At 36.3% G+C, this 27,738-nt stretch overlaps 1 protein-coding gene across 1 annotated transcript; it reads left to right on the top strand.

The window, feature by feature from the left end:
- The first annotated feature begins 11,352 nt into the window (after positions 1–11,352).
- On the top strand, positions 11,353–27,694 carry LOC106110724 (runt-related transcription factor 1-like). Its single transcript, XM_013292621.1, has 5 exons — positions 11,353–11,538; positions 11,815–12,031; positions 20,821–21,018; positions 26,963–27,124; positions 27,204–27,694. The coding sequence occupies exons 1-5, from the start codon at positions 11,353–11,355 to the stop codon at positions 27,692–27,694; spliced, it is 1,254 nt and encodes a 417-aa protein (XP_013148075.1).
- The last annotated feature ends 44 nt before the right edge of the window (positions 27,695–27,738 follow it).

Below are 27,738 nucleotides of genomic sequence, written 5' to 3'. Positions count from 1 at the left end.
GTTCGCGCACATAAAATATGTTTTACGATATTACCATAGAATAAAGTAATGGTATAAATAAAAGGAAGTGTCGTGTTGGGGCGTTCGGTGGGCCAATCGGCTTCGATTATTGCTCCGCGGAGACTAATATCCCTTTCTTTCGCAAATGTTTTTTAGGGAATGTTATTTTTTGGCGCGTCGGTCGCAGCTGGCGGTCGTAGCTCGTGAAATTGCCGGCTATCGGACTGTCTCCGACGGCACATTTGGGATTGGTGGCGTTTAAAGTCAACGACGTCGGCACGGACACGCTACGACGTGTCTTCCGTAGAATTCCCAAATAAATTACAACTAAAATTCATATTGTATTCCGAGGTTCATAAGTCATTACGACTGGTTACTTTTGTATAGACAGGTTAGGAAATACAAAGAGGGCTATCATCAGTATAATTGCTTCTGTGTTTCGTTTGTCTTTCGAGTATTCCGCAAACATTAATTAAATATTGCTTCAGAAAAGGTCAAGTCAACTTTTCGCTACATTTTCCTGGCCATAATCGGTCAAATTTAGATACGATATTTCATAAGGATATCGTTTCCGTGTCGTCGCCGTGTGTTTTAAAAGAGGTTACCTAAGTAAGTGGGGTCACTTACGTTAAGTAGCCTGTTAGTCGGGCACGTGTTGGGCCCGTGACAGTCAGCAGGTGCGTTTCAGGACACCGGCCGGGAATTGTGATTGAAATTGCACCCCGATCTTGCGGGGTTCGATTCTGTAATGACATTTTCTTATGTCACGCGCGGGTAAAGGTCGATCGTTATACGGTAAATGGTTTGAACGAACCCCGATTATTCCACTTTTACTAGAAATTTGACCGGTTATATTATTTTTGAATTATTGTTTATACAGGTCTGTAGTTTGATGTTAATAAGTGTTTTTACACCTTTGTAAAACTATTTAAAATACGTTTTTATTACTTTTTTTTTTTATAAAAAAGTTTATATATTTTCACATTATTAGTAACACTAAAAATGCACTTATACGACTATAACTTATTTACTAAAAGTGAATATCTTAGATTAAGATACAAGGCAAAACAAATATTCCTACGTCTTAATAAATATATGTGTAACAAGTCTTCATTAATAAGAAAATAATAGGATAATATCAAGTCTACTTTGGTACAGTTTACAAGCTTGGTACTATAGACACATAAAAACAGACGTCAGCAGTAACCATAGTTCAAGATAACAAACGTATTTGCTTTGTAACACAATTTCTAATATAAGAACGGAGGCAAAAAGTAAACAAGGCACGGAAGCAGTTTCCGGCAGATATTAAAGGCATATCTCTCTATTATGAGCGGGAACTTCTGTAATTTAAGGGCGCGCTCGAAGCGCCGCGGCATATGGCGTGTTGAGAAAGGGTTGTTATGGCTCTCAAGCATGTCGATATCGATAATTTGTTCTCATCAAAAAAACACTACCAACATTAACTGAAAACGATAGATCATTTTAGTTACATTTTTAAGCTTCAGTTATATATTTTTTATTTATAGAGTAAAGTTAAACCTTGAGAGGTTAACTATAAAGGGAAGATATATTTCTACGCAATTGATTAAAATAGCACTTTATAGCCTATTTGTCTGTCTATTCTTAGGAATTAGATCCAGAGGGACTATAACTACATCTATGCTAAACGTAAACTCACACTCCTTTATGGTGTAGGATGTCAGCAATTACAGAATATTTTTGAATAATACGTTTTTTTAATTAAAAAACTTTTCACGCTCTTAAACTTAGGGGTAAATAAATTGGATAAAAACCCTAATGTGGGAAAGAGACCATAAGCTACGAGCTGCCAACATCAAGGAAGCAAGGTTATTATGGTAACGGTAATTTTGACATTTGCAATTGAGAATTTGACGAATGTAAACACAAAACTCTTTTTATAATTTCATGCGGATGAAGCCGCACGGGAATAGCTAATACATCGATAGAGTATGTAGTCATCCCTAACAGTGCTCATTCCTCAGACACAGCTGCAGCGCGCCTCGCTGCTCGATTATAACTAGCTTAGCGGAGGCGAGCAGATACACGCATGGTTTGAACCTCGCTCCCACTTCGCAACCTTTAACACTTGCGTCGTGCTATCAGCAATACTTTTCTGTTAGATATAATTTACTCTTATTACCTAGTTTCATAATTACATTATTTCACAGTTCATTGAAAGAGTTTTTTTTTTTAATAAATACGCAATAAATTTATGATTTTGTCTAGCTATTTATTGTTAAAGAAGACAACACTACACTAAAATAATTGTATTTGTAAGCAGTTACATTACTTATATTTGTATTTGTGTTATAAGAGGAATAATGAATATCATTGTTTGTTCCCGCAAGAAACGAATAAAGAAGTTTTGGTCTCCGTATATATAAATAAAATAATTATGTTTAAATATTTGTAAGTTATACTTCACAATCTGGTATGTTATCTGATCAATACGTATAATTATGAATTGCAAACAAGTCGAAAATTGTCGGTGAATCGAATGTCAGTCGAGTGTAGGGTTGCGCTGCGCCCTTTGTCTATTCTTGACATTTTAAATTGTTTATTTACGAACAAGTGTCGGGTTATTTATTCAGCGATGTCGGTGTGGCGTCTACACGCAGCGCGCCTGATGTGTTTGTCGTACGTCTTGTGTTGACAGGATTGAGTGATTTTTATTTTTTTCTATCACATTTTTATTATTGTAACACTACAACTATTGCATAAAAGACCATATTATCGAGATTTGATAAGAAATTGTGCTTATGAGCTTTTCTTCATGAAAAAAAGTTATATCAAGCACAAATATATCGTAAGATTAAAAATTAAAGGGGGTCAAGGAAAAAGAGATTGTTCTCGGAAAAATAGTTAATTTAATCGCATCATTGTATCCGTTATTTAATATTTTTTTATATAAACCGATTAATTACAATTAGTTATATAAAAAATAGAACTGGTAGTAAAAGTTGCATAACATAGTATGATGTCATTGACAATTATTATTAATAGCTGATGCTCGTAACTTCGCAAGCGTGAAATTAAAAAGTAATTAAAAACATGGCCACACTGATAACGTAGCTTTTTAATGGTGAAAGAATTATTGATATCAGCCCTGTACTCTTTAAGTTATTTTAATACATACAAAAATACAACTCTTTCATCTTTATAATATTAGAATAGATTAGAAGGCGAGTTTTAAAGTTTACTTGTTAATACGAGGTGCGTGGCAGACTGGCAGGCGCGGCCGCCGCGGTCGCGGCTAACCTACGAATCGTCAGCCGCCGTCGCCGCATGATTAGTCGGGGCTCCGCACTCCAATTTGATAAGCCATCCCTTAAACAAATGATAATCTTTATGCGATTATTCATTGAAATATCACGAGAAACTGCAGTAAGTGATGAATCGTTTTTAAATTATTGTAGCTTTTGTCATCGTCACGTAGGCAACCATGTGTGATTGATTATATTGGTCAACTATTGAAACAAAATAGTTATTTATAACAATGTGCTTTTATTATAACGTCTTTTAGAATTACAATTTGTAAGTAATATAGATAAAAAGTAAATGGTTGCGTATTTTATTCAGCGAAATCTGCGATCGAGATGCGTTTCAATTCCAAATGACGCAAGAAAGCTTTGAAAGTTCGCGCGCTCGTAGCTTTTGTGAAGCGCATGCGCGGGCGAGTGAGACAGTTGTAGGCTTCTCGTTCCCTCTGAACGAGGTCTGCGGGTCGCGGCTAACCCTCGGCGCGAGGTTTGCGGCGGGAAAAATGTGTGTTACGGTGTGCCGATAGCGGAGCGCCGCAGCCCCGCAGCCCGCAGCCCCGCCCAGCCGAGCCCCGCGGCCCGCGCACCCACCCGCACCCTCGCCTCGCCCGCGCTCTAATGCGTCTTGAGCCACTTAGTCGATAAGACGTAGCACACACCAAGATGTTAGGAAAGGATATAAATATGATTTGATGCTACATTTCGTCCTAAATTGTATTAAACTATAATGATCGTCTATTTATCGTTTATTGGAGAAATTCAACAACTGCTTTTGATCTTAATCTCCAGTCTAATCTATGTTACAAATAATGTTCAATTGATTGTAACATAAATTTACTGGAGATTACTTAATTGAAGAAGATGTAAATGTAAAATAAAAAATTATTCGAAATAAGGAAGTTTAAATTTAAAAAAAAAACAACAACTACTTTATGCTTCTAATTTAGTAAAAAGTTTGGAGATGATTGTTACAAGTAGTCATGAAATCGTGGAAGGATATTGATGATACTGCAATCTACGTTGACTCGGTTTAGCAAAGCTTCTTATCTCGTGTCTAAACATAAGTTTAATGCTCTTAAATTTATAAGATATTTTCTGTGAACACTGTTTTAGTTTCCGTCTAGATATGGAGCCGCGAGCTGTCAAAATGGAGTGGGAAAAAAGGCGGGAATGCGGCGCCCGTTTTATGTGAATCTCGTCATTGCGCCAGAAGGAGAGGGTCTCATAAGCGTATAAGGGAGGGAGCGGGACATAGAATACCAACGTGGTTTATAAGAAAACCCAAGACGTTGGGCGTGTTTGGCGGGTGGGCGTGCGGGTTTCGCGGCTGTAGTTGTGTGGTTGTGTACGTGTGTGTTGTGTATGAACGCGCGGTGTGCGGTCTACCGCTGTGTGGGTGCGGCGCGGTCTGTGTAAGCGAAGAGGTCTCTGTAAAATGCTCATCCTTTTGTCAACGATACGCCACTGTATCTGCCTCGAGCTTTACTCATTAAAGTGAACGCATTTGAATTTTATTGCGATATAAAATTTCCATATTACGTTGCGATGATCTATTATATTTTTACATACAGCTTGATGGCTTATTGCCCACTACTTAATGATAATGGTTGACACGATGAATTGTGTGTATACACTATTATAAATTGTCGACCACTAATAAGTTATGATCGTAAATTTTGTGTCGTGTTTACGTACCGAACACACTTTCGATAAAAAATAAATAATTCTAATTAATAATTATTAAAACAGTCAATGTTGAAGAAAACATTTAAAATTTGGAAGTAACGTTCATCTGCCTTATATTGTAAAAAAAGGAACACGTAGGTTATGCAAAATTTTGACAAACATTTATTTGATTTTTACAAAATTCTTGAACATCTTATAAAATTTGATAGTGGAATATTTAGGAGCCCCTAAAGAGGCCATAAACAACGCTCCTTAGCCTTTTAAATAATGTATGAAAACTGTTTTTGTAAACTAAACCTAATCAGTTTAACAATAAGCACAAATTTGAATAACATTGGTTATCACCAATAAATAAATAAAAAATAACATCTTGATTCATCAATCGATTCTTAATGTTCACGCGATTAGTGAAAGAAGATGAACTAAGTAAAGGTGAAATTAAATGTCACGTTATCTTGACCACTTTGCTAAGTAAGCTTTTACAAAACATGGTCTAATAACTTAACGTAAACTTAGAGACCTCTTCATTAGTTTTGTGATGTGATAAATATTGATCGTCAGTGTTTTGATTCTTCGCAAGTTGTCAAACTTAAGTTAGGTAGGTAATAAAATTTGAATTCGGGAATTAATGAAGAATTTTTATTTGCAGGTAAGTGTTTAATTTATTCAAAACAAAAATAAAAAAGTAAAAATTATTGGAATGAAGTTAATGTTATGTGTTGTAATTATTTTTATTATATCAACGGTTTTTGACACCTTAGTTTAACAACGTTGTTTAAACATGGACAATAGTAGAAAAACTTTCGACTTAAAGATTTGATTTTTATTGGCTACAAGTCAACAACAGTGTTCTTTCGTACGCCTGTCCTATACCTAACTATCTGTTTTAATACTTATTTGTTCCCCACGCACACAGACACGACTCCCCCCGTGTCGCGTCGCACCGCTGTCGCTGTGTGGGTGGACTTCTTTCGCCGCGCCTCTGTGTGCGAATTTCTTTCGAGACGTAATAAGGGGACCGTTTCTTTCCCGCTAAGGTTTTAATGTCGACCACGTTTCGGCGGCGGACGCGCGCGCCTCCGCGGTTATTCGCGAAAACTTTTTTTTTATTCAGTGCGCACTGAGGTGTTTGTGTCTGAGTGCCAGTAATGTCAGATATGAGAACTTTTTAAACTTTTTTTTTCAATTATTTTAACTGAGTAAGTAGCATTTGTTTTTAAATGTTGTAGGTATGTCAAAGGTGATAGCGAAAACAATGCGTTGAAGAGAAGCGTTTGGAATTAATTAATGTAAAGTTTGCTTAAGTCCGTGAAGTCGGGCGTTGCGGGGAGGTGCGGGAGGAGATCGGGGTTTTACTCTTATGTTTTCCCGAAAACCGCAGGCTCATTAGGGCCGCGCGCACTACGCTACGCCACACCGCGACGATTAAACTTCTGATACGCCGTGTGATAACATCGCACACGTTTCGCGGAGATGACTCGCACAGGATTAATTAAAGTTTTGTTTAAGTTTCACGTAACACAAAATATTAAGATTAACGATGCCTTCATGTTAGTTTAAGTTTATACGAGGTATGAGTACGAAGTAAAGTTAACATAAACTTTTAAAATATTCTAATCAAATATTGTTTTTAGTAATTAATATAAATTCTATATTTTTAAAATATGTTTTAATATGTATTTGTTTATCTTACATTTTCACAATTATTATTATCTTCTTTACAAGTGGAATGTCAAAAAACAACATTCACAAGTTTGTTTTTTAATTAACTATTCGTCATAATACCCGCCATAAAACCTTTATAAACTTTTAGAAAATGTATTTTCGACTTGTATTGAATAAAGTTTATCCATACAATAAAAAGATATAAAAGGTAAATAAATTTTCTGATTATTATAGGTTTATTTTAATTCCGTGTGGCGAAATCTCTTGTAAGTTTTTTCCTTGACGGAATTAACCGCAATAAAATTTTACGGTTTAATTTTTATACGTAAAATTTAAGAGACAGAGTTCACTAATATTTATATAAACCATTATATCCAGTTATTGTTGTACTTATCTTGAACATCGCTCAAGGAAACTTGTTAAGAAGTAAGTGCGAACTCCCATTAGGATGGATGTTGGCGTCCCCTAACTTCCACCTGTATCATTTAATTGACGCCCGCTGTTACTTGCTCACTTCATAATTTCTATTTGATTTACAAAGAAAAATGTTAACAAAATATCTAGTTTTTTTTTTCAAAATTTGAATTTTTATATGTAACTAGTAAACTCAAAAACGATTGAATCGATTTTAAAAAATCTTTTGCCATTCGAAAGCTAAATTACCATTGAGTAATATAGGCTAGGTTTTTTACTGGATTTTTAATTTTTAATTCCGCAAGCACGGAGTCGTGAGCAAAAGCTAATTTAAAATAAAAGTACTCAACTGTACAAAATTATAACTAAATCAGAAATATTAAACGTAGAAATTGTTTGTAGTTAGTATCAGATATATTTTTTTAAAATTCATAACTTGCGTTTTAGTTTAGAATTTCAAATTAGAATAAAAACATAGTTTCATTTCCGAAACTTTAGTATTGTGATTTCACTGGAATCTCTTTTAAATGATTCATTCTCCTCATAGTGATAAATAAAATCATAGATAATAGGGTAGTTAAATAATTCCTTAGCACATTCGTGCGTTGGGGTTGGCGACATTGTTCACGGGATTGGGCTCGTTGTTGGCGCGAGCTTTAAATTTCGATCACCGAACGTTTTGAATAGATTAAAAATACCGCCATGCCACTTACTTATCCTTTTAGTTTTTATCTATTTCTTTATTTTAATTTTAAATTGAAATACTTACTTTTATTATGTTTATAAATTATCTAAGATTGATTAAGAATCTGTGGTAGATTCCATTAGATAAAATTTCTTCACATAAAACAAGAGAGAAAATGTATCAAAAGAAGAAAGGGTAATTGTTTTTGAATTAACTAAGTTTTCTTTTGTTTTTTGGAAGTCAAACTAACTAAACTAATTAATTGTACTTGTATCTTAAAGATCGTAGCACCACAGGCGCTACGATCAATGGTGTCACCAAAAACATAGAAAGTTCTTTTTTTTTATATTTAAAAGTATATACTCGGTGTTGCCAGGGTTGAGTTTTAATAAATGACGTCACCGATCTCCGCCGCATTCCTCACGATTTATATTTAACTGCTTGATGGTGAGATGTTGTTTATTGTCCCTGATATTGCGCTCGCGGGGTCCGACCCTTTGCTAACAAATTCAAGTTTATCGTATGATTTTCTTTAAAAACTATATTGAAAAATTTCAGTCAACATAGTATACATTACCCGTTGTAATATTAAGTATGAAAATGTGACATTTTCATGTATTGAATAAGTTATAAAATTTGTATTCTACAATAGTTGTAGTTTTGTTATGCAAATGTAAAGGTGACGTCTTAGGACGAGTCCCGGAAATCCGACACTTGTCGGTCGTCTTGTCATTTGAATATCAGTGGCCTTTCGGACACGGTCGGATATTACATTTGCTAACGGTTACCTAACCTATTTGTACCCGTCGTTGGTAGACGATCATTATCCATGTCCGACGGGTCTCTGGGGAGGCCCTCAGGAATTCGTGTCCCTACACCTTCTATTGATTCCGCTCGTGTTCTCTTTATAGTAGGGCCGATAATGGATGTTATTAGAAATCGAAGGGTTTCGTCTATTTTTACGGACAGATGTGACGATGAAATTAGATTTTGGAATGTAAAATACGAGATAGAATTCTTTATTTTATAAGGGTTTTCATTTTCATAGGTGTTTGGTGTTCATGTCGATTAAACATAGCTCTATTCATTTTACCTCTTTAATACAGTAATATATCTTTGTATAATTTGCAATCTAGATTTTATTGCATATACTTAGTTGGAGATAAAAAGACCAACAATGTAATAACCACAAGAGCTAATAAAATAATAATTACATTTATTTTTGTAAGACATTGTATGTTCAGTATTTTTAAAGCTCTGTTAGGAAACGTTGTACATTGAAAACGGAAACAGCACAATGTATGTTTACTCCATTCGCCGCGTGCCTTTGTGGAAGGGTGCAGGGCCGAGTAACGAGGGCTAACCCACTTGTCGGTGCCCCCACACGGCCGTACATGCTTTATTATTTACGACCTCTTCCCTTTCCGCATGTTTTTAAGTTAAGATTTTACTGCGTTTCTATTCATGAGATAAATCCATTGCGAATCTCTGTCGGGATCTCGGCTGATGTTTTAGGGGCACGTTTATGGTACATGTTTAATATTTTATGGCTACAGTAATTGAGGATTTAGATATCTTATGATTGTGCTGTAAAATGAGGAAATAGTGATATACGCAACTGGATAACTAATCATCATCATATGTCTATATCTGCCCACTGTTGGATTTGCCCCAAAGGACGTCCCCAATATCTTACACAGAATGCGGTCTTTCGCCTTCAGCATCCAACGACTCCTATAGTAGGCCAAGGTGGATATCCAATGCTCAATCTAAATTATTTGTCCCATGTATAAGAAAACAGCAGTCATACATTAATGGTTATAGGAACTTTAGAAAAAAAAATGTAGTTCTGTATGGAAAAATATCTGTTTCTCATTAGTTACATATGTTTTTAATATACTTTCTTGTTTATGGTTCTCAAGTTTTCTATACTAATATTATAAAGAGGAAAGATTTTGTATGCATTCAAATAACTCAAAATCAATTCGGCCGATTTCAAAAATTCTTTCACCATTACAAAGCTACGTTATCAGGGAGTAACATAGGCTGTATTTTTTAATTTCACACGGGCGAATTCGCGAGCAACAGCCAGTTTGTTATAAAAGTTCTCAATTAGTAATGTTTTAATTACTAATTCTTTTCTAATGTGCTATTATAAAAATAGTTCCCTTTATATTCATTTATGTTAGAAATCAAAGAGAACACGTTGAAAGGCAGTAAAAGACATGTTGGGGCATCACCCCTTCAGGAATTAAGTTTAACATCGCGTTCGACATATCGCGTTACGCAAACATCCATCGGCCTATTTGTCGTGAGCCCCGCCTTGGGGTTCGGGAACACTACTTCTAAATATTAGCAATACGTTGTCAGAATAATTTGGTATGTTTTTCTTAAAGGCGCAATTCCAAGTTTTACGTTTACAGTATTTTCTGAAGGGTTACGACGAAGTTTACATCATTAATCTTATTCCTTAGTAAGATACATGTAATAAATATGTACATATTTATTACTTGTATTCATGACTGTCGTCTAACTTCGATTTTTTTTAATTGCCTAAATATTTTGTTAGAACACGAAATCTTCACCGCTGATGCAAGGTAATATATAACCACAACTAAAATGAAAATTGCAAAGGCATTGCAGCAGATAAACGGTGTAAATGTTTCCTACATTACATTACAAGAACGGTGTAAGCGACGCCCATCGTAGTAATATGAGTTTGGAAATGAAAGGCAAATAACAAGCGAGGTCGCCCGGCGCCGCTCGCGGCATACGGCTGGTTAACCCGCGCTTCTACATACTCTCCTTTGATCTCTGACAATCTGATACGGAATACCTAATGATATAGATGTGTAATTTATTACAACGTCTAATACTATCTCTCATATACTTGAGTGACTATTGATATGTTAATAATTAAACTCCTGTCTTCCTTAATCAAGTCTATTCTTGAATATTTTTTAGTGTAGTCTGTAAAGTAGCAGTGCATATATTAATATATCTTTGTCTGATGTTTTGAGTCTATTTTTTTACCTTTAAAATGTAGATTTTAAAATTTACATGTACATCATATCGTTGTGCAGAGTCAATATTAGTCGTTACAGAGGCTCGTTACAAAATACACGAATATTTTATATTGTATTCGCTTGATCTGGCACCCCGACTCCTTCCGCCCTAGCAACTGATTGTGCGTGCTCTTTTCGCGCGGAAGTCACTTTGATGCTGCCTTTTGGTTATCACTAAATCAAAGTAACCGACAGAAAACCTTTGTATCGATGTAAAATGAATTTCATTGTTAAAATTGTGTTTAGTTTAGTACCGATTTCCTTGAAATATGAGTTGGCACTAAAATAATATAAAGATAAAGTTTTTTTTTTTTATCTTAACCACTGAATCATTCACTAATTAAACTTTTTTTTTTCAGATACAAATCCTCGATATGGCATCACTAAACACAAAAACCGCATTTCATTTAGATAATTACAAATATTATTATGGATTTAATACGAAACGATTGATTGAAATTATGTGACGGACGCTGTATTTATTTATAAACTATTATTTTCTTCGAGTGATGTATTAGTGAAAATTTTCAAGTGACTTGAGTAACATTGGACGATGCATCTGTCGAGTGAAGTGAGTTCTACTACTAATGGACTCGGACATGAAGCGCCGTCTTCGAGTTACGGTGGTAGTGGTCTACCAAGTCAGCCGCTTACAGCTGAAATACTGGCTGAGAGAACGCTGGAAGGACTTCTTGCAGACCATCCTGGCGAACTTGTTAAGACTGGCAGTCCACATGTTGTAAGTTTATAGCTTTTATTGATATTTCTGTCTTTATAATCCTTGTAATTTTTTTCTTTTTCTATATGAATTTTGACACCAAATACTTTAGAGTTAATGCTGGGTATTCATGTTTAGCGACGACGATATTTCACGCTTAAAATGCCGTTTTATACAAGAATTTCGAGAAAACTTAATTAATTAAAATACGTTTTGAAATAAAAAATTAAAAGATTGTTATGTTGTGATATGTTCAAAGATGACATGACAGAAGTTTTAATACAAACGTTTATTTAGGTTTGTACAGTTCTACCACCGCACTGGCGGTCTAATAAAACGCTACCAGTCGCATTCAAAGTGGTGGCGCTGGGCGACGTGGGTGACGGCACTCTGGTCACCGTCCGCGCCGGCAACGACGAAAACTGCTCCGCTGAACTTAGGAACTGCACCGCCGTTATGAAGAACCAAGTCGCCAAATTCAATGACCTCAGATTTGTAGGCAGGAGTGGCAGAGGTGAGTTTTGACATGTTCTCGATACCACGAATGTTTCAATTTAATTTACTACTAACTTTCAGAGCGTGCGCACACCTTTGACAAAACTATCGCACAAATGTTATGCGATTGTTTCGCAGCCAATTCAACTGTTTAGTTGCACAACTAAAAATCGAGTAACGTGCGCACACAAGCTCATAAGAATCAAAGCGAGACAAAACAGTTGTGCGATAGTTTAGTCAGAGATGTACGCGCTCTAAATATTAATATACACCATTTGAGTTATTCTTTATTGTGGACTCTTGCGAAATCTAAGCTAGTTTTGGTCTCAGAATAAAGTCATTATAACATTTGAATATTATATGTTGGAATAAGATGTTTCCTAAGAATGTTTTGTATATCATAAGTACGTTTTCGCAAATATAAATGATGAGTTTGTTTAGGAGAAGTTGTGAGGTTTTTAACAGATCAATTACCCCCATTGACTTAATATTCCAACAAAGAGAAGATCTGTTGAAATATTCAGAAGCAAAGGCGCCCGGAGCATTGTTTTTTGAGTGCTTACCCTTGGGAGAGGGGGATTTTTTATGAGAGGATGTCTATATTTGAATTTTATTTTAGATATGTTACTGAAAACAGAAATAGGGAGTATTGAAAGTATTGCCTATGGTATTGTGTGTTAAGTTCAAATACTTCAGTTTTAACTGTACAGTTCGACTGTAATGTAATATGAAAATGTGTAACAGAATCCTCTAACTTAAGAAACAGTGGTGCAGTGTTTACTGCTTAGTTTCACTTATTTCACATAGTTACACATAAGGATGTGTGAATTAAGTATTATTTTAGTATCTAAGTACTTAGTCTGTATAACTTAAGTGATTTACAGATTAAATAATCAAAGAATGAACTAAGACCTTGTTAACTTAGTAGGTTCAGATCTTAAATACTTAATTTTCGCAAATTAATCGGTCACAAAAATAGGTCAATGAAATTTAATATGATATGTCTAGCTACACGATCGAGTAAAAGTAGAGGCGGTCAATTGCCTCGATTATGCGTTGGCGTCGCGACGTCTGCACTTTTAGTGATTCTGAGCTGAACGATGTATCAGTCGATTGCACACGAGCGATATGTTTATTGCACGACCCTTGAGCAATCGGCTTACCTCTTGTTAAGTGGTCAATCGTTAAAACTCTTGACGACTATTTCTAAACCGGCTTTAATCCTACGAGCGCCCTGGGTAAAATTTCTACGGCGCCGCTCTTTTTTTCCAGCGCCAAAGGCGGGCGCACAACTGCGTCCTATCCTAACTTTAGCTGTGATAATTTGTCATAATATTGCTCTTTGTCGTCTATCAAATAATAATAGTGCAATAAGATATATACCTTTATTTCTAAAATAGTTAACTAAAGTACAAGGAGCAGATGACTGGCCGAAAGGAAAGCCTTACGTAATACTCAGGCTTTTAGATTATTAATTGTGTTGACTATTATATGCGCCCTATTCAGGATGTAACTAGAGCAATGATCAGAATTTTAAATAAAATTGAAGTGGCGTACATAGCTGGCGCAATTTATTCACTTACCGACGGCACTTGTAGCTCTTCGCAATTACGTCTCCACTTACCGAGTAAAGTCTTGTAAGCGATACTCAGTTTTTAACCCCTTCACTTGAGAATAAAAGCCCAACTATTAGTTAAATTACTTACTAAATATTTATTACAGCAACCTTTTACGATAAATAATAGACTACGACTGCTACGGCTGTATATTGAAACGAAATTTATGTAACAGCGTCTTAAATGATAAAGCCACACTAACCTCATGATTCCCTTATTGTGACGTATGTTAGATTGTAAGAGGCATATATGAAATAATGTATTTAACATTAGTTTCAGTATTCAGACGTTAGATATATAATAACAATTATTATGTAGGTACCGGTATGTTTTGTTACCGTCATTTTGTCTTATTAACAAAAGTTTGACTTTAACACGCTAAATCCAATTTGACCGAGTGACGTGAGGCGTACAAAATAGTTGTACTTAAGCAAGGGTTGTATATTCTTAAACTATTTCGATTTTATATTGAATAGCGTAGCGAGAAGCAAACTTAAAGTTTGAGGGTCGCGAGTATCGCTCAACTGTAAACTTGCCTCGCTTCTCATATTCAAATAGTGCAGGGGAGCTAACGAAGCGGGCGAATGGGGGGTGCGGGGAGTGCTCGGGGGGTCGGGCAGGGGGCGGGGGGTTGCTACTTGTATGAAACATCAACAGACTCCCGCTCTCGTTGTGATGAGGGCGCGATTACTGTGTCAGGACACAGAGTACGCAACGAATGTTAAAGTATATATTTTATTGATTGACTTTTATTGTTGTAAGAACAGATTTTTATGAAATTTAGAATAACATGCTAAATGTCAGTGTAGATATATAATTTCGAACTATATTTTTAGTTTAGGGTTTTTATGTTTTTTTTAGGTCTAGATGAGTTAAGTGTTGAACTATTTATATTCCACAAGTCTTGTATTTAACAAAGGGTTTAGTAATTTAATTAAATCAACGAGTTTGTTGAATTTTTGATAGGATACATTGCTTCTGATTTCTTTGTTACACTGTGCACTTTTACTCGGTACGTTTTGGAATAGTGTTTTTTAACAATATCCCGTTAAAATAAACCCGACATAGATAATCTTTTAAAAACTTTTTAAACTTATAAGGCAACATAACTTAGAAACTTCATTAAACTTAGAAATACTGTGCAATAACAAGAATGTGCAATGAAAAAGTAAACAAATCAGCTATAGCCTGTTTATTTATAATTCGATCATTAGTAATCTCATTAATTCGTTCAAACAAACAACGTGCCAGCAAAACCAATATAGTCGTGGACGGTGGCGCGGCGGCGGTAAAATGGAAAAGAAGTTAAGAGGTGTCTATTTGTCACGTTCCTTCCTGAACGTTCTGCTTTCCAATTAAGGGTAAGCGCTCTCTTTGTTTATCTTAAATTGCGAGAAAATCTCACTCAAATTATCGAGCTAAAGGACGAAGGGGAGATCGGTGCCCCGCGGAACATAACTTTTGTTTCTTCTCGGAATAAAAAAAAATGGCCTATCTAATGTTGACGGGCGGGCGTGGGGAATTTTTAATAAGCGAAAAATTTAATGAGGGCTCGGACCTTTTTGCTTCGGTCGGCCGTGTCAGCGTTACGCGGGAAATGGACATTCGTCTTTTCGAATTTCGAAAAGGAATTTATAATTTAACGCTTCGACCTTAGAAGATTGGTTGATTTGAGTGCTAAGTTTTATACATTGTGGCAAATGAGTTATTAACGTTATCAATTGTTTTGTGCTTTCTAAATTTATGTATTTTCTAAAATGATTACCCTGACAATAGCGTCTCTCTCCGGGCAAGACATCCTTGTTCGACTATACTGTCTGCCGTAATATAAAGAAAGCCGATGATGAAAAATTAAATTGATTTTATATTGATATAATAAATTTGTTACCCTCTTGGAACACGTGATTAGGTGAGGCTTATTATACCGCCGGCGCGGGTAAGGAGCCAATTTAGCGCACCAGTAGGCAAGACGCGACATCTGCTAATCGATTGATTGACCCTACTTTAGAACGATCGCGTCGATAAAAAATACGACTGGGGTCGTCCTTTCATTCTTACTTATTTTTAACTTTGTCGCAAAATCTTTGAAAAAAAATTAAGTAAGCGCACAAATAGGAAAAAAAAAAACATTAGATACCGCTTTAAAAAGTCTACCTACACGGTATCTTTTTCGGGTTAATCTCAAGATATAAGTTCGTTCAAATTGTCCTCTACCAACTTATATCAACATCTTTTAAATTTATTTTCAAATCTACTACGAGTAACACGTAGAGTATCCTTACCTTAATTAATACAGCCCATGTATCATTACTGTTCCCATTGATTTATTATTTTACGTGATATTAAAAAGTATATATAAATAATACGTACACACTATAAATACTTATGCTTATAATTAACAGGAAAATACTGGTAATAAGACTCAACGTGTTCGGCCCTTCGGTACTCTCCGTCCCTCGCCCTACGACGTACGAAATTATTTTTTTATAAGAGTGGCGGCGAAAAAGATCTCGGCCTCACCTTTCGTTATTAACTGGAGAGATTCCCTTTGATACACAGCACCGGTGGCCCTCGTACTAAATAATGTTTTTAAATTTGCAGTTATTTTAAAGCCCTTACAAAGCTTTTATACTTTATAAATTTGAAGCACACACTTAAGGTTAATACGGAAAGTTTTTTTTTGTTATTCGCTTGTTATTTTTTGTTGAAATTTGTATTTCGTTAAAATCGTTCCATTAAGAGCGCCGGTGCAGTTGTTAAGCGCTTGTCCGGACCGGACCATTATACGTCCAGTTTCGATCCCTGGCCTTGCACCAATGTGTTTCTTCTTCCTTGATTTTAGAATTTCATGTGTACGAGGTCCTTAAGGAGAAGAAAGTTATGTAAATGAAATGGTGTAAGAGTCAGTTACTTCACCTGTCTCCTGATAAAATCGAACTATTTCAGATATTTGAGAACGGTGATAATTAAAACAAAGTCGACTAGCGTCCTCCGCGTCACCTTTGGGGGACAATTTTAATATTCATTAATTTACAAGGCGATGTTAACCCCGGTGAAAAATAATAAGAGAAATTAAGATGTGCAAGCGAGACAAAACCTGCCAAAAGGGAGATTCGCGGACCTCTTTTCCTTCCCGTCTTTTTCAAGTTGTTCTTTCCGTTTTTAATTATTGAACCACTCATTCCTAATTATTGTTATTAGCGTTAGGGTGAGTGGTGAAAATTGAGGGTCTCGACGAGTAATATTGACCGCTCGGCCGAGGTGAGTCTCGGGGGAGATTTTTAATTGTACCGCCTTTTGACTTTGCTCGCGTTCTTTCAAGACGGTTCAATAAACTTGTATTTTACGGCGTCTCGCTCGCTTTAGTGAGCTCTCGTGTTTATGCTGTTTTATTTGTCTGGCTGTTTAGAATTGATATTACTTAGGACTTGAATGTCATGTACCGGAATGGTTTTTAATTATTATTTTATCTACTATCTTTACTATTATTTTAACAGTGGTAGTGCCCGCTTTAACATCTTAGCACGAATAGGCCGGCACGCCCGGTGTAATACCACGACCACACAGAAGACAGGCGTGAAATGGAAACAATTCCGTGTTTCGACTGATGAGTGTGGTGCCGGAGGCCTAGTTTAAGTCCCTTTCTTTTTGTCACCCTTTTTTAAAGGAGAGGATGGCAACTAGAAGTGGATTTGATGGTGGAGGAGATGCATAGGAATGGGAAATATCCTCTTTATGTGCGTCTCCTCCTCCGTTGGATAAGGGTAGGCAACGCATCTGCAATTGCGGATGTCTATGGGCAGCGGTCGCTTCGCCATTTTAGCGGATTCTGGTGGCCGCTTGCTCGTTTGCCACCTTATGTTATAAAAAAAAATTAAATACTCTTTAAAGAGCGAGGTTTGTGTTACATACTGTTATTTAGTTATTGGAAAAAAGATCAACTTTCATTAAACATTTTAAACTACTTTAAATTTTTTCATCGCTTGCCACAAAACTATTCGATTAATAATTTTACAATTGATAATTTTAAAACTTTCGCTATTTGATGTAACTAGTAAAACTGTAACAAAAAAGAAAAAACTTCCTACCCTTCAAATCCCATCCCTACTCCCTATACACAATAAAAGATGTCTCAACACAGAAGGTCGACAAAAATCAAGTACATTATAAACATGTATCGTTTGTGTAGGTTAGGCTTACCGAGCACCGCATAGTCAATTTGCTAATGTCCTTAATGCGTATCGGAGCACATTAGCTATTTTATATCCGAATTGCCGCTCTCCGAGCTACAAAATCCCCAGTAAGCCAGGAAACCGAGATCAAAGGCGCTCGCTACCATTACGTTTGTGGCTCATTTTTTATTTAGCTTCCGAAACGAAGAACTCTTATCTTAACGCGGCCCTCGCCTACTTTATGACGTTATAAAGCTGATTTTTAATCCGACATGCTCACGGAATTGCCGGCTACAGTTCCATTAAGACGGGGGTTTGATATCGGTTATTTTTTTTTCTATTCAAATCAGCATTTTTAAAAATTTAATAGTAATATGAAAGCCAGCTGAAATATTAAAGAATGGAAATATATTAATTATTAAAAAGTGGATAAATTAGTGTATTCTTAGGATATAATATTATTTAGATTTATGCTTCTCTAGATATGAAAATCGTCTTATTATACAAATAGTCTTTGCGGAAATCTTTATCCTCGCGATAGCGTTTAGGCGTAAACGGAGTTATTTGATGCAAACATATTTTTATGAAGAGTCGCGCCGCTAGGGGGCGCCGGGATCAATATCCCCAGTTTATGAAGTGTGTCGCACGTGCTGGGTGCAATATGTTCAACAGGGGTGGATATTGTAATGCATATCTTTTATTGCGCATTCCTATACTTTACGTTTTTTAATGTTCGTGATATTCTCGAAAAAAAAAATACATGTACTTACACTAATGTTCGACTTAATTGTACTAGAATAACTAGCATGAGTTTTTCCGACACCAAAAAGGGCTAATACAACTCTACAAATATCAGCATTTAAAATAAATATTGTCTAAACTCTTACGACATCTAGTGTGGATTTAAAAATGTATTTAAAAACCATTAAGCAAAGAACAAAAGTTCACCGACAATTCTAAACCTATGCAAGTAGAGTAAGGCCACGAAGTCGGTACGCGAGGGTAGACGCAAGTCTTTTATGAATAGCATAAATGATTTATGCTGTGTACGCGTCGAGTCCCTTTATTTTCCTCCAGATGTTTTTGCCCTTTGATACAACGCCACCACTTTTGTTATTTTAAGTTTACCTTGTGTGCAACTGTAGGCGCATAGCAATTGTATGCGATTCTCTTTACGCTTTTGTTCTTCTCAAATGAATGCACATGAAGATTGTGTTGTGATAGTGTTTGGCCTAGGCTCGGTGTGTTTAAAAGTTTTACGTTCCTAACTCTTTTAATGATGGTTTGAAGTACATTAGTTAGATGAAATATGTTTTCGCACTTGTTTTTCATTTTGATGTAAGCATGTTTTTGGTTACACTAAAGAATGTCGTTAAGTTTGTGTCTTATGAATATAAGCGGGTGGCCGCTCATTTCGGGTTAGCGGGGTGTAATCAGGAAGGGTAAGGGAGGAGGAGTGGGTTCTGTTTATGTCGTTTTCATGGCCGAAGGACCGCCGCGGCTTTTGGCCACCAGCCAGACTCTGAACGCCTCTCCTTTGTTTGTGAACGTTTCTCCTTTATTTTAGAAACGTAATGCAAATATTTGAATACATTTTAGTAACGTTTTTTAATACATTTAATTCAAAAGGTAGGCAATATGATTTGGAAAGAGAGTGCAATAGTGGTATTGCAAACCGCATCGGATGCAGTTTCTTTAAGTGTATTACTTTGTAGATATTTTGTAGCATTCATAAGACATACCAGCACGATATTTTGTACATTTAGAGCCAACGCAGACTAAAGACTTTTTATCATCGGAAAGTTAAGGAGCACAATCATTTTGAACATGTATGGAATTGCACACATTACACCATTTAATGTGATTTCGGATACAGTATCGCCGCAGACTGACGACTTCAATATGACTATAGTTTGGGTTGTGCTGACAAGCCAAAATCGGCGTAATATTCTACAGCAAATATATGTTTATGATCAAGCGCCCGTCTAAACTATCCGCCGATAGTCTGTAGTGTGCAGAGGCTCTTGAGAAACGTAATATTTGATTCACTAGATATTGAAGTTTTGTACAAAAAGATAATAGACATCATTCTATTCATCTTCTTTAAAAATGTGCTTGGGTATAATGTTTCGGCAATGGAAACTTACCGTAATGTTAAATTCCTTTCCAGTTGAGATTGGTTATATTAAGTGCAGAGGATAACTGTATCAGAATGTTCTGTGTATCGATATGGTGGCGACTGTCCGAGCGCTTGCCGCCTGTTTGTGGTCGGTTTGCGGCGGATGCGTTACGAAACCAATTCCATTGTAACACTCCTTGTACTATAAGTTTTAGACCGAGTTTCACGTCTATTTTTAGTTTATAAACATCTACTAATGGCTTTAGATGTACTTTTGTCGAAACTGTTGAAAAAAATGAGAAGTTACAGATACGAAATAATTTATTTGATAATGTTGTTTATTTTAATTTTGAACGATTTAATTAAATGTTTGAAGATAATTTTAAATCCGATCTGTTTGATATTATATTTTATTTACTTCCTTATGAGATAAAATCATGATAAATCAAAAGAAGTTTTCTTTTCCATTTTATCCGATAAAGTTGGGACTTTGATTTTTCTACGTTTATTTTAGAAATGAAAGTCTCATTTTCTTTTTTGTACACAATGTTGATAGGAATTTGTCGCATCGTGTTGGCACGCAGCACGTCTTGCTCCGTCGCCACAAATCAGCCTCGGCGACGGCAGCGTTACGTTGACACAGAATAATTGTTGACAATCCCGAACCGAATTCTTAATGCATTCCTAAAGCCGCGTCAACTTGCTATGATTGTTAGATACTCGGTTGTGGTAGATTGTAAACACAGATATATAGATTTTAAAGAATACCTTCTGTAAGAGCGTAGCATAATGCTACGATAACGCCTATCGCGTAGCACTTGCTACCCAAGGGATAGTATTGGAAGTACCTTAAGTAACGATCTCCTTATAAAATGTTAACTGTTTCTTTCCTTTGGCACAGGGAAATCATTTACACTGACGATAATGCTGGCGACATCGCCGCCTCAAGTGGCGACGTACCAGAAGGCGATCAAGGTGACAGTGGACGGGCCACGTGAACCACGCTCCAAGACGAGACATCACGGCTTTCATCCCTTCCACTTCGGACCTAGGTTCGCCCCAGACCCACTGATGGGCTCGTTACCATTCAAACTGTCAGGTAATTTTTTTTATATAAATAACTAATATTATTGTTAATACCTACCTGTATTTCTAACGCCGGTTCCGAACTTTTCATTTTACGTTACATATTGTATATTAAATTTATTTTATGTAATAGTCTAGTTGAAGTCTTATAACTTTTGAAGGTTCTCCAAATTAAATGTGATTTAACCTCACTTGCGTTTCGGCTGTTTCGAAATTAAAGGAGCTTTATCAAGTCGCTAGTATGTTACTTTACCGTCGCTCGTTAGGGTTGATATTTTAATAATTTTATCTTTAAATTCTACATTAAATTACATATTTTGTTAATGAACATGACCAACTTTATAAATTTATGTTTGTAAAGCTCACTAATTAAGAATTTATATTTTTTTAAGTACTCTTAATCAGCCATGATATTATTAACAAAGGAAATTATATAATTAGTGTATCGTTTCGTTACATGTTCATTGAATAAAAAAAATCAAATAATTCACTTGATAAACCTTTAATCTACTTTATGATATTTTCAATAAAAAGTTTTAGCAACCCTATTTTCCAACTAGGGCGTACAAACTTGGTTATGCTGTTGTTAGAGTTCGTTAGATACATCTCAGAAACGCCTATCTTATTTTGAAATTCCATTTTACATCTAAAATTCACATCTTAAAATTATGACGACTTATTTCTATCATGAAATAGAAACTATGTTTTTAAATACAAAAATAAGAGGAAAACACGAGAGTTTTACTCTCGTTGTGTACGCCAGGAGAAGGGTCGAACATTTCTATCTATTGGATATTAAATTGTCAGCATAGACCGTTGTCAAATTTATGTCCAACGCTACGAGGGGATTTAATTTGGCCGAAAAGTTTCGGAGTAACAATTAATTATTAGTCCCGGCACTCTTTTGACGTTTGTAAGTTGTATTGAAGGAATTTGTTGTATTGGTTTATATCTAAAATGTCTATATATTTATATGAAATAGAGATTTCTTAATAATATAGGTTTTAAACAATAAAATAAAAACAATCAAGGTGGAGAAAAGAAACAAAATAATTGACGTTACTAGAAAATCATTCCAAAAACCTTTTATAATTATTTGATACTAACATTTTATTACTGGAATTTATTTGAAAATAGATTTATGGTTGAGACGTAAATTTTAAAATATTGATGTGGTTTAAAGTAAAATGTTCAAATAAAATTTCAAAAATGATTATCATCTTAGTTGAAAATAATGTCAATTATAATTATTAAGCTTCATCTCCTTTAGGTATTTCCGGTCTATAGATTACGGTAATAACGCCTTTAATTCGAGAGCCCGTCACCAACGCGACGGCCGACGGGAATAGCGCGTCGCTAGGCAGTGCCAACCCCGACTGTCTTGTGCAGTCTAACAAAGACCTCCGAAAAACATTGAATGTTATGAAATATTTGACACAAAAGCTATTAAGACCTCTCTAATCTTAATGAATTCGGATAGTCATTGTTTTCTAAACTTTAAAGATAAATAAAAAAATAATTTCAAACTTTAAAAATAGTTTGTCTAAGATATGTTTATTCAAGTCATTACAGAGTCAATGTCTATTGACTTATCGACTTCTTAACCCATACTTATTTCTGACTACGTAAATATTTGTAGAGCAACGTAGAGGTTATCGTTACTACGAGTATATACTCGTGATTGAGTATGTATGGTGACGTAACGTGTCCAGTTAACCGACAATATACGGTCAATACACGTTACGTCATCTTAGAGGCGAACGCACAAGACGCTACAGTATCGTATAGTGTGAAGCCAAGCGTGGGGGACACGCAAGTCGAGCAAACCTCGTTAAGGCGGGTGTCAAAGGCCCGTAACTCAATTACACACCTCGCGCTAGGAAGCTACGAGGCGTAGGCGAACGTAGGCGATCGTAGACAATGCGTAGCTTCAAGTTAATGCATTATTATTCTATTTATAGATATTTAAATTAATTTACTGCCTTATTTTAATGAAAACTATGAAATATAAGATTTCTAAATATGTTTAAACAAACATGTCCAGACCATTTGCTTAATATTTGCAATTGTGAGAAACTTAAATATGTATTTAAAAGTCTGTTGTTTAAAGGCAAAAGTCGCGGAAGCTCTCAGAAGTTCGAGAGGCAATAACCTTTCTAAAATCATGATGAATTATCCTCACTCACGTTCACGCGTCGCTATTACACGCACGACTAATGTTTTAGAATTTCGGATACTGGATATGGCATCGGCATTACAAAATTGCATTAAATTATATTAAAATGAACGATAAAAATTACATTTTATCGTATTTAAAATATTCTCCTACTAATTAGGTATACTAACAAGAGTGATGTTTGTAAAGTTTAGCCTAAATAGGCGAGTTTAAATTTATTCAGCGCATAAGTGAAGCTCGCATTAGCGTTTCATTTATTTTACATATCCTTGTAGCGCGCGCCGTCGTGTGAGCGCCACTTAAAGTCGCAGCCTTCGTATTATTAATGAGGGAGCCTTAGAGAAAATTAAATATAGCATTAGGCCCGGAAGCCCCGGTATTGTGGGGGGTTGTGAGGGAGTGAAGAAAGAGTAGGGGGAGGCTGTAACCCTTCCGCGGCGCGACAATGCGGGTGCATAATTACGCATTTGTAAATTTTAAATGTCCCGCCCGGCTCATATAGTCTTTTGTACGGCGTGATTCGCGCTTTTATACAGCCTTTAAATGCTTTTAAATGAATTCATATGATGATGACGCGCCTACGATTAACTCTAAATGCTACGAGCAAATTGCTGTGTGAACAGGCGTTGTGTCATTCTTAATGTTTGCAACTAGGCCGTGAATATGGAAGATATCGCCTAGTTTTTCCAATCAATCCGATTTATTACTATTCAGAACTATTAATGAAGGAACTTTACTTTATTAAGGTAAAGAGGAACAACATTATAAATATATTCTTGTAATGCGAAAACTTTTCACCTAGTTATTAATTTAAATTACGTACAAAACTGTCAAATCGCGTAACCTTTTGCTTGTCGTAACGTCACTTTTGTACATCGAAAGGTTAATTAAGCAAAACAAAAAGGGGTTAAACAAAATCAATAGAGGGAAATTCATTAAGCTCTAAGCAGATTGAAATCCAACATGGCGCGCAAGATGGCGCCCGGCGGGTTAAGGCGCGTTGACAAAGCGCAGTCGTTAGTTCGCGAGCCCTCTTATTAACCTTATGATGTACGGAGGACATCAATCTCTGTTGCTCCACTAGTCGCGTCTTGGAGCCAAACATGTGAGCACGCCTCTTGTACTTTGATCTAGATTAAATTAAACTAACGAAATACATTGACGTACTAAATTTCGTTTTGTGTAGGTTTCGTAGTAACGATTTAACGACATCATATACGGGAGAAATATTTCAAAGTAGTACTAAAATACGAATTGCTTTATCAAAAAAGATTAAATAATTCCCATATAATATCAAAGTGTTATAACAATTTGGGTAATTGAAATAAGTCGTATCGAAATGCACCTAAGCTAAAATAAAAGACAAATAGAACAAAGCTATCTTAAAATTGTAGTAGATGTTAGGAGGGATGTAAAATAATGACTCGAAAGTGCTTTTACCAACCCTTTCGTTAATCGCCACGAAGGGCTTCAGACAATCGTTTAAAAATTCCTCCCTAATCCCTGGCCATCGGAATCACACTAAAAACGCAAATACTTTTATCCGGGTAATCCCAGACGTCTTCGCGGATTAGCGCCGTAGCGCTGGGTAAAGTTAAAGCGGGAAAAATGCAAAACGCAATCTAGCAAATGGCATTAAAATGTTTCGGGTTCAACCCTCTCGCGGCTGAGCGCGATTTCTCAAAGTCCGCCAAGAAAAAAATCCATTCGTTTGAGCCAATGTAGCGTACAGGCACGTCTTCGGAGACGGCCGATTTCTAGTATTGTACCATGAATACGACTTCTTGATACTTGCTTATAGACTTTTTTTTAAAGATTAGTTTTTAATTACATTGTTTATATGCTAAATATTGTGACATTGTATCAATGAGAATTGATTGAATGTACCTTAGACATTCGAGATAGGCATACTATTTTCTTTTTATATTGTATAAGTGTACTATGATTGTGGTTTATTAATATAAAAAGTGACAAAATATAACATATATAAAAATTATAAATCGAGTTACAAAGTTAAGACTTAGAAGAAAAGTTTATATTTGTGATATCTTTGTTTAAAAGTCAGTTTAAATAATGTCGAATTCTTTTTTTTACATTGGATCTAAATCTGTGGTCTAACTATTCGACGATTACACACTGTGCACACAACAACAAAGAATTCCAACATTTTAACGAATGCAAATCGTCCGCTTCGGCCCTTTCTTCTAGAACTTTGAACAACGAATACACAATAAAACAATGCCTTTTCATTTGTCATGTCAAAGATAAGTAAATATCTGTCTGTTATCTTTATATTGTAAACATAGAGATCTTATTAATAATTGATATTAATGTCCACAAATGTAATGCGAAATCAATAAACACAGTATTTAAATTGTGACCTCCATGTAACTTTCATTTAAGTAATTCAAAATATCCATCACCAAGATAAAACTTTTGTTCAAACATATTAATGAGATTAATTTAATAAAGAGACACATTTGAAAATTAATATGACATTTCACTCCAACTTCGTACTTCTCACTCTTGCTAATATACTCGTAAATGCGAAAGTTTAGATGGATAGATGTTTGTTACAGTTTGTAGCCTAAACGGCTGAACAGATCTCAATGAAATTTGGCAGAGACGTAGAGGATAGTCAGGAAGAACACGTATGCTACTCACTTTTGTTTTTTAAATTCCACGCGAATAGAGTCGCGGGCGAAAGCGGTCTTTTATAAATTTAAATTAATGATTTTATTGCCTACGTCTTAATCTATATGAGTGGGGCTTGAGAAGCGATAAAACGATTTTACAAAAGCCGATCCAATATCTCGAATCGTAAAGCATCAAGCTGATTTGAAATAAACGGAGTAATCCTCAAAAACATCTTTTGTCTAATTGCAGCGGAGAGCGGCACTACACCTATAAATGCTAAGCGGTCGGATTCAAAATAATGTGTTTTACATTTTCGCAGCGACGCTATCTGCGACATAAAACGGCCTGTAATTTATTCTATTGCTGAAAGGGTTGGGTTGGCTCGGGGTGGGAATTACCCAAGGTGGGTGCTAAAGGGTTAAGCCGAATATACGGGGTCGCGGCGCCGGCAAACTTCCTTAATTTATGCGCTTAAAAATGTCAACTGGAAATTATGACACCAAAACACATTTCCTATTTTACAAATATGTTTTTTAATTGTCTTGCTTTGTTTTGTTTTAATTTCAATTGATAAACTACTTCGTGTATTACTTCTTTGTCAAATGTTGACAATGGTAAATCACCTGTAATGTGATTAGGAATGTTTTAAATATTAGCATAAGTATATTTGTTATTTTTGTATGAATTGAAAGGCAGAGAGAACACTTTTAAGCATTCTAATAACAGTCCAATTGGTAGAAAAATTAAGAAAAAGGTATAAATTAATTTAATATTGGCATTAAGTTGACTGTTTGTAGGTTGAAGACTGTTCGTGATGCGATAAGAAGGGAATTGTAACCGGCTTTGTGGGGGAGGCGGGAATCGTCTCACTCATTATTTAAATATTCTGATGAGTGCGTTAAGCGCGCCGTTAGCGTTAGTGGAGCGTCTCGCGATAACTCTTAGCGTCATTGTTTTGTTGATTCACTTGCCTGTCGTCTCAATCAATGTTTCATCAAAATATTTGCTAAAAGTTTAAAACAATATATACCTACTAACCTAGCTTAACACCCTAGGACTAACGAGATTTTAGTAATTAAATTCGCTTGTCCCGAAACAGGATATTTAAGAAAAATTGTTAATGTCGGCTTAATCCTTGTTTCAGGCATAGCTCACCAGCTTGCAGGTCTACCGGGGGGCGAGTGGGGAGCGCTCGCACGTCACTACCCACCCCCTATGCTGCCCTCACACGCGCACTTCACGCCCCATGTACTGCCGGCTGCTCACGCGCAGCATCCCCACATACCTCCGCCGCCTCACGAGACCGGTAATGTTCCAATAGATTCAATTTTAAGATATTAATAAATCTTGCAAAATTCTCCTATTGATTTCCACTTTCACTACAGAGGTAGCTTCAGAGACGCCGACCACTATGAACGCGCACAGCACGACGAGCCCTGCCACGTCGCGGCCCGGTTCGCCGCAGGACGACGACATCTCCGTCACCGCCTCCGACAGCCCGCCGCCCGATGAACGGCCCGGCGCCTTTACGTCAGTGAGAACGAGAAAACCGCTGCAGCCCCTCCCCGCATCATCCAGCCTCTTCCACAGCGCTCTTGCCGCGCAACTCTTCCTAAACTCACCTCTTCTCCCAACTCCACCCGCATGGCTCTACTCACAGCTCTACGGTGGATACGACTGGTGGCTAAGACCACCCCCTCCACGAGAAGATTCAAGTTCAAGCCCGGACCGAGAAGATGAGGGTAGTTCCTCGATTTCGGGAGTAGCAAAAAAACGACCCGCATCCCCGGAATGGCCCGACCAGGGCGTGAGAACACGTAGCAAGGCAATGATGACGCCGGAGAGACGGCCTATAGACGTCTGGCGTCCATATTAACGAGATGTTTTAAAAGTTGCAGAGTTCTGTGCGGTCGTACCGTC

Source organism: Papilio polytes, unplaced genomic scaffold, assembly GCF_000836215.1.
Source record: "Papilio polytes unplaced genomic scaffold, Ppol_1.0 DF824191.1, whole genome shotgun sequence".
NCBI classification, from domain to species: Eukaryota; Metazoa; Arthropoda; class Insecta; order Lepidoptera; family Papilionidae; genus Papilio; species Papilio polytes.
Note: the sequence above shows the minus strand (reverse complement) of the source record. Positions and strands in the feature narration are given on the sequence as shown.

Excerpts from the sequence above, each read along its gene's own strand:
- LOC106110724 (XM_013292621.1), top strand. The coding sequence starts at position 11,353 with ATGCATCTGTCGAGTGAAGTGAGTTCTACTACTAATGGACTCGGACAT. Across the intron at positions 12,032-20,820 it reads TGTAGGCAGGAGTGGCAGAG|GGAAATCATTTACACTGACG; the intron begins GTGAGTTTTGAC and ends CCTTTGGCACAG. Across the intron at positions 21,019-26,962 it reads GTTACCATTCAAACTGTCAG|GCATAGCTCACCAGCTTGCA; the intron begins GTAATTTTTTTT and ends TCCTTGTTTCAG.